This window comes from Empidonax traillii, unplaced genomic scaffold (genome assembly GCF_003031625.1).
Source record: "Empidonax traillii isolate 1590-97213 ecotype Southwest subspecies unplaced genomic scaffold, ASM303162v1 scaffold514:size563947, whole genome shotgun sequence".
Taxonomy (NCBI): Eukaryota; Metazoa; Chordata; class Aves; order Passeriformes; family Tyrannidae; genus Empidonax; species Empidonax traillii.
Window position 1 is genome coordinate 281,664 of NW_020955707.1, and position 16,191 is coordinate 297,854.

Genomic DNA, 16,191 nt, shown 5'->3' on the forward strand with positions numbered 1-16,191 from the left:
TTAAATGCTGAAAGAAAAGAAACAGAAAGGATAAAGACACATTTATTTTTTCAGCATTGTCATTTTTTTTACCGTCTCACTTCAACACATTTTAAACACAGTGAAATCATTAACATGCTACTAAGAAAATTATCAGGGAGTATTGAAAATAAGTACCCATCAGAAAATATTGCAATTAGTCTTTAGCGGACTGCCTTCTCTTGGAATATAATCCCTTCATGCAGTAAAGACACTTCTCTGCATCATTTCCCCCATATCTGTACGTACAAGTGCACAGAGATGTGCATGAATGTAAATGTGTGCATAATTCTGGTTCCACTATTTCTAAACTTTCTGCACTGATAATACATACACAGTTTACCTATTACATATTGTCAAACATTTCTAACAAGCAGCCATTTTGCAAATGTTAGAAGTTAACCCTTATCTCCATGGTATGATGACTGTGGGCCTATGATCTGTTTTCAAGGCTTTGTGATCTGTTTTCAAGGCCTGGGTGCATGGCTATAGATTGAGATTACAGAAGGGAAGGAAGAGCTGTGCAGAATAGAGCACTTCTGCCAAAAAAAAACTGGCTGGTAGTTAACAGTTCAGCCTCTACATATTTCTTAACACTTTCCTGCTGTTGAGTTACACTGTGTTATAAAATCACCTCGCAAATCAGAAAATTAAGATGGTTTAAACACTTCTATTTTAAAACAATCTCTGATGCTAAAGAGCTATAGGCAAAATATCAAGGTATTTACTCATAGAGTTGGATCCTAGTGAGCATTAGCTGGCATCCTACGTGAGAGTACTACCCACAAAAGCTGAAGGCATGCTGTGACTGTTTGAGTTGTTTAGCAACTTGCAAAGCCATGTGGGTGTTCAAGGTAGCATGATTAGCCCAAGGAGCAGGAACAAAACAAAACAAAACAAAACAAAATAAAAAAAAAGAGAGAGAGAACTGATTTGGGCCATAATGTGATAGCTGGTCAGGTACACCCAGCTGTACACAATACAGACTGTAGGATGACACTCTGGTTCTATTGAATTCAACAGGAAAACGCTTACTGACTTTAACAAGGACAGATTTAATCCCAGAACCTGAAATATCTCCACAAACCAGTTAATTTTCAGTATAAAATGTCTAAATGTATGTTTTATCAAGCCACTTTTATGTTTCTCTGGCCCCTTTATCTTGTGTCAACCAAAAATTCATAATACCAATTTTGACTGAAGGCTGGCTTTAATTACAATTTCTTTTACAGGTCTCAACTGCTTTTTGTGTCCTGGGAAATGAGAGCAATTCTTTCTATCATATTCAGAAAGAAAATGAAAAGGTTGGTAAATGTATAAGTAATTTTAACTGATTCATTGATCTGAATACTTTTAAAGTAATACAGTAAGTATTTCTGTCACACTTTGAAGTTAAGCTTGGAGCTCAGTTACATCCCTTAGGGTTATTTTATAGCCATTAAGAATGTGTACCTTTTATCTGGTGCCTTCAATTAATTGAATTTCAAAAATATTCTCAAATGTTTTTAGAAAATCATTTAGTTCCTGGAGGACATTCCTGTGTGATTTATTGTTACAGTAATTAAAAGCAGTGAGTATTACACTGGTCACTGTTGGAACTCCTGTCTGCCTTTGGCTATATTTTGGTTTAAGTTAAAACATATAGTACATTTGAGAGACTTTTGAAGGGAGGTAAGAAAAAAATTAATTATTTTCAGATTGCTTCAGAATTTTGGCACACTTAGAAATAACCTCTTAAAGTGATCACAGTGATATTTACATGATAATTGTATGCAAGCACAATTAAACTTCTATATTAAACAATTAAATAATGCTTTTCCTGCTATGGTGAATTATTCCTGACTACCCATATTAGTATTCTGTAGTTCTAATCAGTGCCATAAATAATTTTCAGTTTTACACATTCTGCTCTGAAGCAATTATTAAGAGCTCTCAGGAAGAGTTAAAACAGCTAATGAAAATAATTAGCAGGAAAAAAATGATGGTTCATCCTGTATTGGAAGATAACACTAACTGAAAACTACGAACGCTGCTTTAATTGCATCTTTGTTTTCTGAGACAAATATGGTTCTCTACTATAATCCCTTTTGTGCAAGAAGTGATCACTCGTGAGTAGCATTTTACAGAACTACTCACTCATAGGAAGACTGGTGGGATAAGACCCACGTCTCTTCAGTTGTGTAACATGGAGGAAAGAGCTTATTGCTGTATGGCTTTCCTGGAGCTCCACCTCAGCAACATTGCTCACCTGGGCAAGGTCTGCAGGCTCAGACTGCCCTCCCTGCTCTGGCAAAGCTGCAGTGCAGGAAGGAGAACCTGGTGCTGCCCTTCTAACAAATAATCCTCTCCACCTATCCATGTATTGAGTACACTAAGACAGCCTTAGCTGTTCTTCTACCACAAAGTAAATATCTTCTCAAAATCATGGTCTCACAACTGAAATTAGGGCGATACTTGCTTAGAAAATGATTGAAAAAATAATTGTGAGCCTGTACCTTTGTGGACTACAAAAGACCCTCAGATGACCACACAGGATCTGAAAATAAATGTTGTTTATTAGCTTAGGCATATATTTATGAATAAAAGTCTAGTTGTACAGATTCTGACCAATACAGGTCAGTAGCAGACAAACATTTTACTTTTAAATGTACACACTGAAGTCATTGTTCAAAGTAATAACCTATCCTTTTAATAAACCATCCCTGTTACACTGAAATGCCTAAAGGTTTTCTAATGTGCATCAGTCTTTTGAACATCACATAATGAATTTAATGTGAGAAAAGGAAAAGAAATGTACCTGTATGGATCCCTGCACATTAAGATAAACCTTGCTGCTCTGAGGCTAGCATAAAACTTAGCACCCAAACCAGATGACGACTAAAATACTTTCAGTGAAAATCTGATCTCTATCCATGTATTTACTACGTTCTGAATTATGTTGGCTTTCCTGTTAAATTATTCTAGTTAAGTAAATTATATTAGAGGTTTCATGATTAAGCTAATGTGTTTCTAGGACCTTCACAGTGAACATGAGTTATGATACACACATTAGTATATTATTCCTTGACCAGGTGTGATTTAGTAACCTCTACCAGAAAATAAAGGCCAAAAAAGTAAGAAATCAAGCAGGTGTTTTCTCACATCTGATGTCTTAGAAAGTAGGTCTTCAAAGTATAGCCATGGTGCTGAAGGAATTGACATTGACAATTAAGTGATATTCTCTTTCTGAATGGAAATATGTGCTGCTATCACCAGTGCTGTTTGTCTAATGACATGGAAAATTAAGGTTTTTAACCACTGGTATAATTTAATAATGGCCGTTTCACAGCAGAGAGGGCTGTGAAAGCTACTGTCTGTAGCTGTACTGGCAGCTACAAAAATAGGGAAGAATGCCAAAAAATGCCAAGAGCATTTCTATAGTGAAAAGAGCACCTTTTGATTGTTCAAACATTAAAAATAGTTGAAACCTTAGTATTATTGGTCATTAAAAAAAAAAAAAAAAAAGAGAGGAAGAAAGAGAGTCTGTAACAACATCACAAACAACATAAAGCAAAATCTACAAATACCCTTGCAGCCATGGACTCTGGCCCATGATTTTTTGGGACCACTTCCCAAAAGCTTTTGCCATAGTTGCAAGCACCTTCCCAGATTTACCCATAACTCAGTGTCCATCGTGTCACTACAGTTGACCTGCATGCATGTCCATTGGGATTTCAGCTCTGCTCAGTTTGGTTGCCCTCCAGCCTGGCTAGGCCAGTGTCTGACAGAAAGCCACCATGCTTTCTGCTGCATAGGTCAAAGTGGCAATGGGTGGCAATTTCCAAGGTATGCGGGTCAAAATAAGCAAATTAGAAAAGACAGACTCAAGAGTCTGCTCGCTTCCTTCAGCCATCACTGAAATAATTAAAAATGTTGATCCTGTGGACCTGAGGTTGTTATATTACAAAAGACTCATATTAATGTACTGTTACTGACTGTAGCTGTTAATATAAAAAATTGCTTTTTGAAGTATGAACATCGTATTTCAGGGCAGGGGGGCAGCTGCATCCAGCAGACCCTCAGCACCTCACCGCCATAGCTCTCCCACTGCAACTCTGTCTCCGGGCGAAGAAGGGACGGCTGCTGGCTGGGCACCCGGCTCAGGGCCGGGAAAAGGGGTGGAGGAACACACTATGAGGTCCCAGTGTCCTCAAAGCAGATTCGGGCCGGAGGGCAGATGCCGCCTCGGGGGGGTGGATGGTGTCACCCAGCTCTGTAAATCACGGCCCAGGCAGGCAGGCGGCTGGACGGGGTCCCCGAGGGGAGGCGGGGGGGTCCCCACCGAGGGCGGCAGCTCCCCACCACAGGCACAGAGAGCTGTCCCGTGGGGCTCGGCCCCGTTGCAAGCCGGGTCTGCCTGCAGCCGAGCAGCCGGGCTCGGAGGCAGCCCGGGGCGGGAGCCTCGGGGCAGCGCCAGCGGGACGGGCCTCCCCGGGGGAAAGGAAGGAAAAGTCCAGACCCACGGGGCTGGGACGGGGGCAGCGCACACCCCTCCTGAGCCCCCCGGCAGGTTCAGGGAGGGCGTAAGGGTCCCATGGGGAGAGTGGGGAGCGGCGCGATGCCCTTGTCCGAGCCGCAGAGCCCTCGTCCCGCCGGCGGGGAGACAGCCCTGGGCGGGCAGCCAGGGCATCCACGTCGCTGTGGGTTTGTTACTCCGCTTTAAAATGCTAAATCTCGTGGCATGATTGGCTTTCTGTTTACAAGTGCAGATGGGGAGAAGGCTCACGTTTCCCTTCTCCGTGTGGTTTCCCCGCCTTGGAAGCTGCAAGGGCAATCCGAGGAGGGAGAAAGGGGAAAGAGAGGAGGATTTCCCAGTTTCAGCATTCATCAGATTTACCCTGTCATTGCACTACAAGGTGCAGCGTGTGTCGAACATTACGAGCACGGGGCCATGCAAATGACACAGGCATGAAAGAGCCCTGGCAAGAATAAATCTGTCGATGTACAGATGTTCCCTATTAACGTTACTGTTCAGCCTTGGTGGTTACTGTGGGAAGACACCGGATTAAAAATTCCCATTGCCGCCCCACCTCTGCTGAACCTTTCTCCCCACACCTCTTTGTCTTCACATAATTAGGTAGGATATAATACTTTCTTTTCCTCCTCCTCTGTCTTATTGAGACGTCTGCCCAAGCTCACGCCCTTAAACAGGAATGATATTGATCCCTCCTCCTCTGTCAACCCCGATTTGTCCCTTTTCCTGCTGAACAAACAATTAAGAAAAGAAAGTACCGAGCGCGCGGTGGAACTTGGCATGCACAGACTCCCGCGGGGATCCCGGGCCCTGGACACCGGGCTGCAGCCCGGAGCGGCCTTGGGACTGAGAGAGGGTGGCGAGAGGCTGCACACTGGGAAAGGCATTTCGGAGTGGGGACTTGCTGCCGGCTCGCCCAGCCTCGGAACCCAGTAACTTCGCAGGAGAGCGAGCTGGTGGCGGTGGCAGCCGGCGGCTGAGACCGGGCGGGACGGGCGGAGGGACGGGTGCGGGAGGACGGAGAGGACAAAACGGGAGTAAACGCTCCTGCCCCGACCTGCTTGCGGTTGCCGCCGGTGCCTGCCCCCTCCCCACCCCGCTGACCCCCCATCCCTCCCCGCCCCAGAGGAAGGCCCCGGTGCCCGAGCAGCCCCTGCAGAGCTGCCCCCAAGGAGGGAGGCGACGGCGTAGCAGGCCCCGGGGCGCTGCAGCGAGCGGGTCCCCGGTGCCGGGCGCTGCCGCGCCGCCCCCCCTTGCCCCCTCCCCGCGGTCGGGGGGCGCTGGCCCAGGCAGCCCCCGGTAGCTCCGCGGCGCCCAGCTCCGCCGCGCTGCCCCCGGGCTATGAATAAAGCCGAGGCAGCCGGGGGGACAGGTACAGGTGCCCGTCTCCTGCGCGCAGGGCTACGCCGACGTCCCAGCCCGCCTCCTCCAGCGGGAGGGAAACAAAGACGGCGAGAGAGGCAGGGAGAGTTGCCTGTAAGTTTAGCGCCTTTCAGTCGTGACTCGCGGAGATAAATGATAGTTTGGAGGTGCGCGCAGTTAATCACCGCCACGGCTGCCGTACAGCGTGTGCAACCCGCAGATCATTAGGTTAAATGGAGGACATTCGTGTCCTTCCAGAATCAATGCAATTATTGTTGGCAACAAGGACAACAATTGGAGTGGCAGCACTAATTTTACTAACCTGCTATTAATTATGGTGTCCCCCACGCCCCAGACGGCGTTTATAACCCGCGGAAGCAAGCGGTGCTGTCTGCTTCTGTTTTAAAACGGGAAAAGTTGGAAGTGGAGTGCCTGGTCGTGTTGGAAAGTGTTAATCAGTAGGAAAGAGTGTAATCAGTGGAACTATTCACTTGAGCGTCACTCTGGTACAGGGGGTTAGTGAAGTGGCTGAGGCGCCTGGGGACCGAAGGCTCCGTGCCGCGCCGCGCAGGTACCGCGCACTGAGACATGTCTGCGTTAGCTCCCCGCAGCTCCCTGCCACGCCAGCCAGCACAGACCAGAAGAGAGAAGCCCTGCCATGGCACAGCCGTCGCTACCTGGTTTTAGCCGAAGCCTGGCGTGATCACAGGTAAAAAATTTCTTCTTCTTTCCTTGGTGATGTTTGTGTGTGTGTATGTGTATATGTGTGTGTCTCTCTCTACGGAAGCGGAGGGTGGGGGGAGCAGTGGGGCTTATCCCCCCTCCTCCTTCGGAGCCTGCTTTAGCAGCAAGGCAGCTGAAAACGAACTGCTGGAGGGAAGAGAAACTATCTGTGATGAATCATTTGGCTTTGTGCAATCTTTACCCAGTACAGAGGGCAAATGTCTTGTAACATATGTGTATTATTTCTTGGGAAGGGGGTGTGAATGTGATATTCAGCGAGCGCTAAGGTAAGGTACCAAGTCAAACTTTCTGGATTTTAAGACGAACTTTAGAAGGCGTAGAATTTGACCTTGCAAGCAGTAAAGTTGTACCTTCTCGGGGAAGTAAGTTGAAGCTGTTGGCTGCCAGAGAGCTCAAAGGTGGTGGCGCCTGAATGCCTGCGGGTCTGCGGCACTGGGGGTACAGGAGCTGGGAAGGGAAACCTTATACAATCTTTACTTTGCTAATGAAAGCATAGTTGTGATGCTCTGCACCCAGCAGGTAAATGTGGGAATGTTGTAGGGTTCGTCTATAGCCATAGAGCAGCTGCCCGGGTTACAGTGTTTGCTTCTCTTGCTGAAAAGTTTTGTGTGCATGTGTGTGTGTGCGCGCTTGTGTGCGTGTGTGTAAGAGAGAGGGAGAGAAAGTGTTGGCTGTAGTACTTAAGTGTGAAAAGTTAATAAATACAAAGAACAGACTGAGCATGTGAGGCCTTTTTGCTTTAATCTAGACTGTTTGCCAAGAGGATTGAAGACTTACAAAATGAAAGCATTCAAATGGATACCTTTGAACAACTGATTTTACTTGTAGTTGTAATCTGAGTAAATAATTAGTGGCTCCTTCTTATGCAACCTTTCTGTTGGTCATCATGGCTCTGCCGAGCCCGAGCCATGGCACGGGTTTGTGCAGATCGGCATCATCGGTTTGCTGTCTCTTGATTCAGAGGGAAGGAGGTGCACTTACACCTCAAATAGGCTCGGGGGGGGAAGAGGGGGGACGACACGGGACCGTATTTACTACTGAGAGTGAGTTTATGAGATAATCTACTTGAAAATTGTGTCGGCTGCCCTCAGTTCCATGTCAGATTCCAAATAGGCAACATGTAGAGCTTCACGGTGTTTGTCAGGTGGTCTCAAGGTTACTTTAAATCTGTAACATGAAAACAAAGCAAACTCGACTGAAAGAGCTTTCTAAAGTCTGTTTAGCCCATAAGCAAATTCCGTTGCTGAAATATTTCCAGGAGTGGCAATAACTCCTCCAAAAGAGAAGGCGATGAAAACGCAGATAGTATGTGTAGCTGCATTAACTGCCTCTAGATCATGTCCCTGAAGACGTCCATCAAAGCATGAGTCCTGAAGAGGTTCTGTTTTACCTGCTGTGGCCTGTTCTAGCATCACAGTGTTTCCTTCTCATTTCATGCTTTTACAATAAAACTTGTATGAGCGTTGGCTCCAGGTTCTTGGACAAGAAAAGCGTAGCCCTGGGAGAGAGACCTGGTTGGCTTTGGATGGGAAATACCTGCTTGCCTGGGTATGCAGGCTGGCTCTGACCAGAAGGGAACTCTCCAGCGTTTTCTATTGATCGCGATGGGTTTCCTTCCTTAAAGTTTGGAGAAAGCAGTGTGTGTGTTTCTCTTTCTCGAAAGCTGTTAACTGCTTTGTACAGGAAAGGGGCTTTGACAAGGATCAATTTTTATTGCACAGCAAAGACTTGCATTTTCCAAATGCTTAAGGATATAGCCCACAGCATTAAGCGTCTTTACTTGGATTTGAACAGTGTTACGTTGTTTATGTGAAAGAACCACAAAGGTTATTTTAAATCATTGTGGGGCTTAATGCATGTTTGTGCTCTGGCACCAAAAATTCAAGATAAAATATAAATGTGTTGAGTTTCTTATCAACAAAGGGCCATTATTTGTAGACTGTAAGTGAAACAAGACATCAGCAGTGGGGAAGGATGTAATGTCAGCTTTTAGGGTTTAAGGTTATTGAGGGTTTTTTGTCGCTTTTTCTTTTTGTTTGTTTGTTTTGGTGGGGTTACTTTGATGACTGCTTTCTAGGGAATACAGATTGGAACTGACACAAAGCTGACCAGGGGTAAAGTAATAGAGCGGGCAGGCTGCAAAGAAAAATGACAAATAATTATCATGATTAATACAGGAAAGTTCAGCGCAAACATGAGCACAGAGTATTTGCATGGCACAGTGAAAGACAACTGTGATATATAAATAGACAAGGACCATAAATATTGAATTTTTCCTTGTATTTTAAAGTTTAATAGACTCATCTAAATATCAAAACCTGTAGTGTTCTGTGGGCCACTGCGGAGTTGACATCCACAGTATTATCAAAAGAAGGGGGAAAAAACCCCCAAACCCACAACACTAGGACGTTTCCCAAACTGTAGCCTGGAAAACTGGGAGGACTTCTTCAGGCAGCTCTCCAGCTCTCCCAGCTAATTATAGTGCTTTACACCGAGCCACTCTTGAGATAAGTGCAACTATTTTCTTTCCTAGCACCGGTGAGTTTTACTCCGGAGCTTAAGCAAACATCCCCCAGTGCAATGGGCACAGGAGGCAGAGGGAGCAGCACCGAACACTGCGTGCATACCATTGTGTAAACACTGGGTGTCTTTTCTTCCCAAACAATGCGATAGCCCGTCAGTACGCCGCACAGAAGGAAGCTGCTCGTAAAGAGTCTCTGAAAGTGTCATTATACCCTGGTAGAGCCAGGGTATAATACAGGAGGAGGAATATAGGCGCGTTTCTGTAAAGGAAACCCAATGGCAAAGTTGTTAATATTCTCAGAAAGAAAAGGGAATTAGCATTTCAGGTGAGGAAGGAAAAAGCACTTTCTTCCCCTCCAAAAATCAATACAGAATTTCAAACAGATTATTTATGTCATTTGACTCCCTTTCTTTATACGTTTCTCCAGGCTACAGATACTGAGCTGTCAGGATAATTTGCATGTACTGTATCTGATATATTTTATTTGCAAACACTCTAAAGCGCCATAAAACGCCTCTTGTTGTAGTCTAACTCAATCTGAGAACTAGTATTTTCATCTGTAAATTAAAGCAATTACGCATCAGATATTATATTATGTGTACTGTGGTCTCCAGATAGTCATCAATCACCCTCAATCGAGCTGTCAGTGTGGGCAGATTCGTTTCTGGGAGGCAGTCTTCCAGCTGGGGAGAAGAAGAGAACATCATCATTAATTAGAGTGTGACCCTGGGGCTATTCACATGTCTGAACCCAGGAATCTCTCTGAGCAAGTCTGCACACCACAGAGCAGCGTTCAGCTGCACCAGCAGCCCAGCTTCAGCCTCGGAGCTGACTTCTCTACTTCCTCCATCCTCCCGAGTGCTGCCTGCTCGCCCTGCTTCGGTGGCATCGGCCGTCGGGGAGGAGATGCTGGGGCTGCCAGCGTCCTTCCTCGACGGCCCGTTCCTGCTCCCTCCGAGGGTGAAGCAGAAAGGGATGCTGCCTGCTCGTGTTTGGGGGGGTCCCAGATCCCTAGAGGGTAGGGAGGCTGATGGCAGCGGTGGGATGGGTTGGGCAGAAGGGAGTGCTGGAGGTTTGAGATGGAATCAAAATCATTTTAACGTGAAAAGTCACATCTTTTCCATCATTCCCCGAAAAGTGCTTGTAGGGTTTTCTACCTGTAATCACATGTCTAGAATAAAAACCGAAAAGAAAAGCAGGATTGCTTATTATGTGCTTTATTGTCAGCGTTAGTGCTAATTTTAACTGTTGATTAAATCTTAAATGAAGACTCAGTCGTGTGTCCCTTCATATGTCTTGTTTGTAATTGAGACTAATTATTACTGTGGGGTGGGAAGAAGCAGCTGCTCATTAATTAATTTCTAATTAAAAGTGCTTACTAGCCTTTCAGTGACTAAGGAGGGTGAGGAAAAATCTTAGCTGATACAACACTGATCCTTCAGATTAAAAACATTCATTTCCTTCCCTTGCCCGGAGAAATATATATAAATATTGCAAGCAGGCGTTACCGCTGCCAGAGAGCTTCCCAAACTTTCGCCCCTATTAGGCAGTCTGAAAGCGATGCTGGAGAGTCTGTTTTCGACGCCAGAGTAAAGGGTCCCGAAAATGAGTGTTAAACTTACAGGCAGGTTAATTTGAATAGGTTTTTCGTGACGTCAGAGCCTTGACTCTTCTGAAACAACGTGCTTGTGAACTGATGTATTTGTAACATTTTTCTTTTTTTCCATGGGTGCAAAGTAGGTATTTCTACCATCACGTATGCCAGCCTTGGAGCCAATGTAACAATTATTTCTGTTTCGTGGTAGGAAGGCGCTAAAATCACTGTATATATTTAAAAGGGGGGGGGAGAAGTTTAAGATTTCATGTAAATAAAGTAAATGTGCTTTTCTGCTTCGTCCTATAAGCATCTAGGGACCTGGGGTTACCAATCAATTGGTACAACAGAGCAGAGCCAGGCTGCAATAGCGTGCAGATCAGACGTCTCGCCTTATTTCTAGATAACTGGGAGCCTCTGTACCATGTCCTATCCTCAGTTTGGCTACCCTTACTCCTCTGCACCCCAGGTAAGACTTTTTGCCTACCAACGTTAATTGAGTGAATTTCAGTCCTTATCGATGCTTTCGTCCGGGCTGAGGGCGGCATCGATCCTCTCCCGCATGCGGCAGCGGCAGAACGGCTGCTCGCTTCGCAGCTTTCCAAGATGCCCAAGTTCTGTGTCGAGCACCGATTTTAAAATGGGAAGGAACACGCTGTATTAGGGTGTTCGGGGGTGATAATGACGCGTGGGGGAGGATTACAGAGATGAGGGAGGTGAGAGAGGGGGCTAGACATCCCCCAACCCCCACCCTCTCCCCCCTCCTTTCTAGTCTTTTTCTTTCTTTTCTTTCATGATTAAATTCACAGTTTACCAATTAATTACGGACGTAGGGAGGTCCGGCCCGTACAAACAGAATGGGATATTCTAAGCCATCAGGTTAATAGCAGATGCGTGCGTGGCTGCTACAAATCTGCAGTCAAAATAAATATGCATGAGTGACTTCGAAAAAAAGGTTTAAAAACACAGATGGGAAGCATTGTGCTGCAAGAGGAGGAAACCGGTGTAAACCTGAGTCTTCTGAGAACATCATAGAAAAGTTAGTTTTTAAATGCAGAGGGCCGGAGGAATGCATCACGGAGGATTAAACGTCCACAGTCATGAGCCGTTTGATTGTTGTTGTTGTTGTTGTTGTTGTGGGGTCTTTAAAAAAAAAACAAAAACAAAAACAAAAACAAAAACAAAAAAACCAAAACGCACTTCTGCATTTTTCCAGAGCGTTTCTATCACGATTGAAGTAAAATATGGAAGCGGAGGGAGGAGGACGGGCGACACCCCAAAGATGGGACCTGATTAAAAAAAAAAAAAAAAAAAAAAAAAGAGAGAAAAGGAAAGCCAAACAAAAAAACCCACCAAACCACACAACAAAAAAATAACCGAACCCAAACTTGGTTACACTTCGGGAAGCTCCCCCCGCACTCAGCGCCGCTCTCTTTCCCTCCAGTTCCTGATGAGCACCAACTCCCTGACGACGTGCTGCGAGTCCAGCGGCCGGACCCTGTCTGAGACGGGGGCGGCCGCCTCCGCCCAGACCCCCGTGTACTGCCCGGTATACGAGAGCCGCCTGCTCGCCACTGCGCGCCACGAGCTCAACTCCGCCGCAGCCCTGGGGGTCTACGGCGGGCCCTACGCCGGGCCCCAGGGCTATGGAAACTACGTGACCTACGGCACCGAGGCTCCCGCCTTCTACTCCTTGGTAAGCCGCCCGCCGCGGCGGGGGATGGATGCTCCCGCCCGCCAGCCCCGAGTCCCCCCCCCCCCCCCCCCCCCCCCCCCCCCCCCCCCCCCCCCCCCCCCCCCCCCCCCCCCCCCCCCCCCCCGCCCCTATGGGCCAAGGATGGTCGGCGGGACCCCTCCGCGGGCGGGCACAGCCCCGGGCCCTTCTCCTGCGACCCCCCGCCCCGCCGTGCCGCTCCCCGCGTTCGCGTCCAGCGCCGCGGTCCGCAGCTGTTCCAGCCCGGCGGCTCCGTCCTCGCGGTAACGCAATTAAAAGTCGCGCCTGACGAGCTGGCGGCCGAGTGCGGAGGGCCCGGCGGGGCAGACAGTTTAGGGCGACCCAGACCCAGGCGCGCAAAGAATGATGCTCTCTTCCCAGACAGCCTTTTTTCCTTCTTTTTTTTTTTTTTTTTTCCTTTCTTTCTTTTTTTTTTTTTTTCCCTCCACACCGTAACAGCGCGAGTTAATGTCTCTATTGATCTCGCTGGCTGCCGCGGCCGAGGGGCCTCCGGGAAGGTCCGTCGCGCCCCTTGGGGACCCGGGCGGGGGAGCCGGGGCGGGGTCCCGGGCTCTCCCGGCGGTGGGGGCTGAGGGCGGCGGCGCGGTGTCTCCTGCAGAACAGTTTGGATGCGAAGGACGGGAGCGGGTCTGCGCATGCGGGGATCGCGCCGGCGGCTGCCTACTATCCCTACGATCACACCCTCAGCCAGTACCAGTACGACAGGTAAGCGCACACACACATCCCGGCCTCGTTCGCTGCCCTACCCCCGCCGTCCCCTCCCCTACATCCCCTTTCCTTCCCGCCCGCCCCGCCAACCTTGCCTCCTCGCGGCTCAGCATCTCTCGGCCCCAGACATGTCGCCTCCCCTTTCCCACACCGACACGGGCTCCTCCGCCTCCCCGGGAGGGTAGTAGAGCGGGGGGCGATCCCTCTCCACCGTGGCTGTAATTATCTTTTCCTGCGCGGAGTCAGGCTTAGGCATCCGGTGTATGTTTATTAGTTTTAAACCAGTGCAAACCCACTTAACACACCGTTTCCAGCTCGGAGGCCCATTGGGCGCCTGTGACCTTTCCTGGAGGATGTGCATTAAATATTCAGTCGCAGCCCAGTGTCATCTGCGTTAGGTTCCTACAATTTCAGGAACAAAAGGGTAGAGGAGATTACTAATAAAAGGAGTAAGAGGAAATATATTTCTATTAACACTTACACCCTGGGGTCACCCAGATGAATTCTGTTTGGGGACGACTAATCAAATGACAGGAAAGTGGTATTTCTGTGAGTTTGCAAGCTGCTAGGATTTCCCTGCTGCCCGAATTGTTGACATTGACTTTACCGCAAATAAAAACAGGGGATTCCTTTCTATTTCTGCCACCACAGCCAAGGCGCAGAGGGAATTTGCATTGCCCGGTGCTGCTGCTAGCTGAACCCTTCCTTCTTACTTTCCTTCCTCGTCCCGAATTCTCGAGGCAGGTCCCCCTCGTAAAGCTGAGCTGTCCTCATTCCCGTTAAAGCTGAGCTGTCTATATCTTCATCCACCTCCCCCCTCCCCGGGACCAGCCGCCCCCCCGGGGGGTGCTGCAGACCACTGGCCGGGGCCGGGGCCTTGGATCCCGTGTCGGGCAGGTCCGCGGGGGGCGAGGGTGCACTGTCACACCGCAGGGGCTACCCTATGCCTGCAGGTACGGAACGATGGACGGCGGAACGCGGAGAAAAAACGCCACCCGGGAGACGACCAGCACGCTGAAGGCCTGGCTGCAGGAGCACCGCAAGAACCCCTACCCCACCAAGGGCGAGAAGATCATGCTGGCCATCATCACCAAGATGACCCTCACCCAGGTGTCCACCTGGTTCGCCAACGCCCGCCGGCGGCTCAAGAAGGAGAACAAGATGACCTGGCCCCCGCGGAACAAGTGCTCTGACGAGAAGCGGCCCTACGAGGAAGAGGAGGAGGAGGAGGAGGAGGGTTCGCAGGAAGAGGCGATGAAGAGCGGGAAAGCCGAGGGTACCCTGCTAAAACCAGGCACTTAGCGGTTCGGCCGAGGGGGCTCGGCCGGCAGCTCGCCCCCGGGGCGGGCCTCGCTGGTGGGGGCGGCCGCGGGCCTGGCTCGTGGGGGCGGCCGCGGGGCAGCGCGGCGCCGACAGTGACCGTGTGTCTTGTTTTTGCTGTCCCTTCCCCCGCCCCCGCCCCGCAGAGCCCACGGGCAAGGAGGAGAAGGAGCTGGAGCTCAGCGACCTGGAGGACTTGGACGCCGCCGAGTCGGAGAGCTCGGAGTGCGAACTGAGGCGGCCTTTCCCGCACCCGCTCCCGCACCCGCTCCCGCACCCCGGCAGCCACCCGCCGCGGGCCGCCGAGCCCCCCGCCAAGATGCCACCTCCGGCAGCCGCCGGGGAGGAGGAGGAGGAGGCGGCGGCAGCGGCAGAGCGGGCGCGGAGCTGCCTGAAGACGGCGGCGGAGGAGTGCGGCCCCGACCCGCTGGGCGCCCGGCAGCGCGGCTGCGAGTCCAAGATGTGCTTCCAGCAGGGGCAGCAGCTGCTGGAGGCGAAGCCCAGGATTTGGTCCCTGGCGCACACCGCCACCTCCCTCAACCAGGCCGAGTACCCCTCCTGCATGCTGAAACGGCCAGGGGGCTCGGCCGCCGCCGCCGCTCCCGCCCCGGTCAGCGTCATCGACAGACACCAGGATTCGCCGGTCACCAACCTCAGGAACTGGGTGGACGGGGTGTTTCACGACCCCCTGTTCAGGCACAGTACTTTGAATCAAGCCCTGAGCAACACGACAGTTTCCTGGGCTACCACCAAAGGAGCCATTCTGGAAACGGGCGCCCTGGGACGCGCGGTGGGGAACGGCGCCAATGTGCTCAAGGGGCAGCTCTCAAACCTGGCCCATCATGACTCAAACAAAGAGTTTCTGGCGTTTCCCAAATCAGGAAGCAAAATGTTTTGTTCCTAACAGGCCCGCCGAGGGGCGAGGGACTTTCTAACGCTTGAAGAGTCATCTACACTGAAAAGAGACTTGCAAGAATTTAAATACAAAACTTTTTCTTCCTTTTTTTTTTTTTTTTTTAAAACAAACAACAGAAACGAGGATTTAAAGTTCAGTTTGCTCAGTTCAGCGGATAGACTTTGCTCATTGCTATTCTGAAGATTTTCTCCTGGCTGCGACTTTAAGGGATCAATGTCGTGAAAGTTACCTTATTTCCATGTCCAAAAAGCACGTACTATAGCGTAGACCTACTTAAAAAGTTTACATCCGAAAGTTTACAAACGGGAAATTTTGATTCAGATTTAATTTAAGGCATGCCGATATTAGTTATAAAGACTTTTCGAGAGTTTTTCCTCCTGATTTCCTTGTTAGCATATAATTCACAAACAGCACTTCTACTAAGTTTACACCTACTGCACAAATTTATCTTGACAAAAAAAAAAAGAATATGTTAAAAGGTATGCTCACTCCAATAAATTGTCTGTTTCAGAGGTAACACAAGTGGTGGTGTTTTGCATTGGGCAACAAACGACTTTTATGTCTCAAATTCCCCCTTGGAGCCTGTCCCAGTAATTCCAAGGACTGTCAACAGGCTGCCGGGAAAGGGGAAGAGAGGCTAAGCGCAGCGCTGCCGCGGGATTGAGGACGGACCCGCGGGAGGGATGCTGCGCGCAGGAGGGATGCTGGGCTGCGCCTCACGCCGTACCGCACCTCCGCAGGGCAGCGCCAAGCCCCG

General features: G+C 49.2%; 1 protein-coding gene across 2 annotated transcripts; it reads left to right on the forward strand.

Moving 5' to 3' along the window:
- The first annotated feature begins 5,896 nt into the window (after positions 1-5,896).
- Positions 5,897-15,951, forward strand: IRX4 (iroquois homeobox 4). 2 transcript variants are annotated; one of them, XM_027896738.1, is made up of 7 exons: positions 5,897-6,007; positions 6,406-6,602; positions 11,066-11,224; positions 12,200-12,451; positions 13,089-13,195; positions 14,152-14,474; positions 14,665-15,951. In XM_027896738.1, exons 3-7 carry the CDS (start codon positions 11,180-11,182, stop codon positions 15,420-15,422), a joined length of 1,485 nt encoding a protein of 494 aa, XP_027752539.1. In that variant the 5' UTR covers positions 5,897-6,007; positions 6,406-6,602; positions 11,066-11,179; the 3' UTR covers positions 15,423-15,951. The 2 variants fall into 2 exon arrangements, with proteins under 2 accessions (XP_027752539.1, XP_027752540.1); XM_027896739.1 differs by lacking the exon at positions 5,897-6,007 and having other exon boundaries at positions 6,244-6,602.
- Positions 15,952-16,191: the final 240 nt, after the last annotated feature.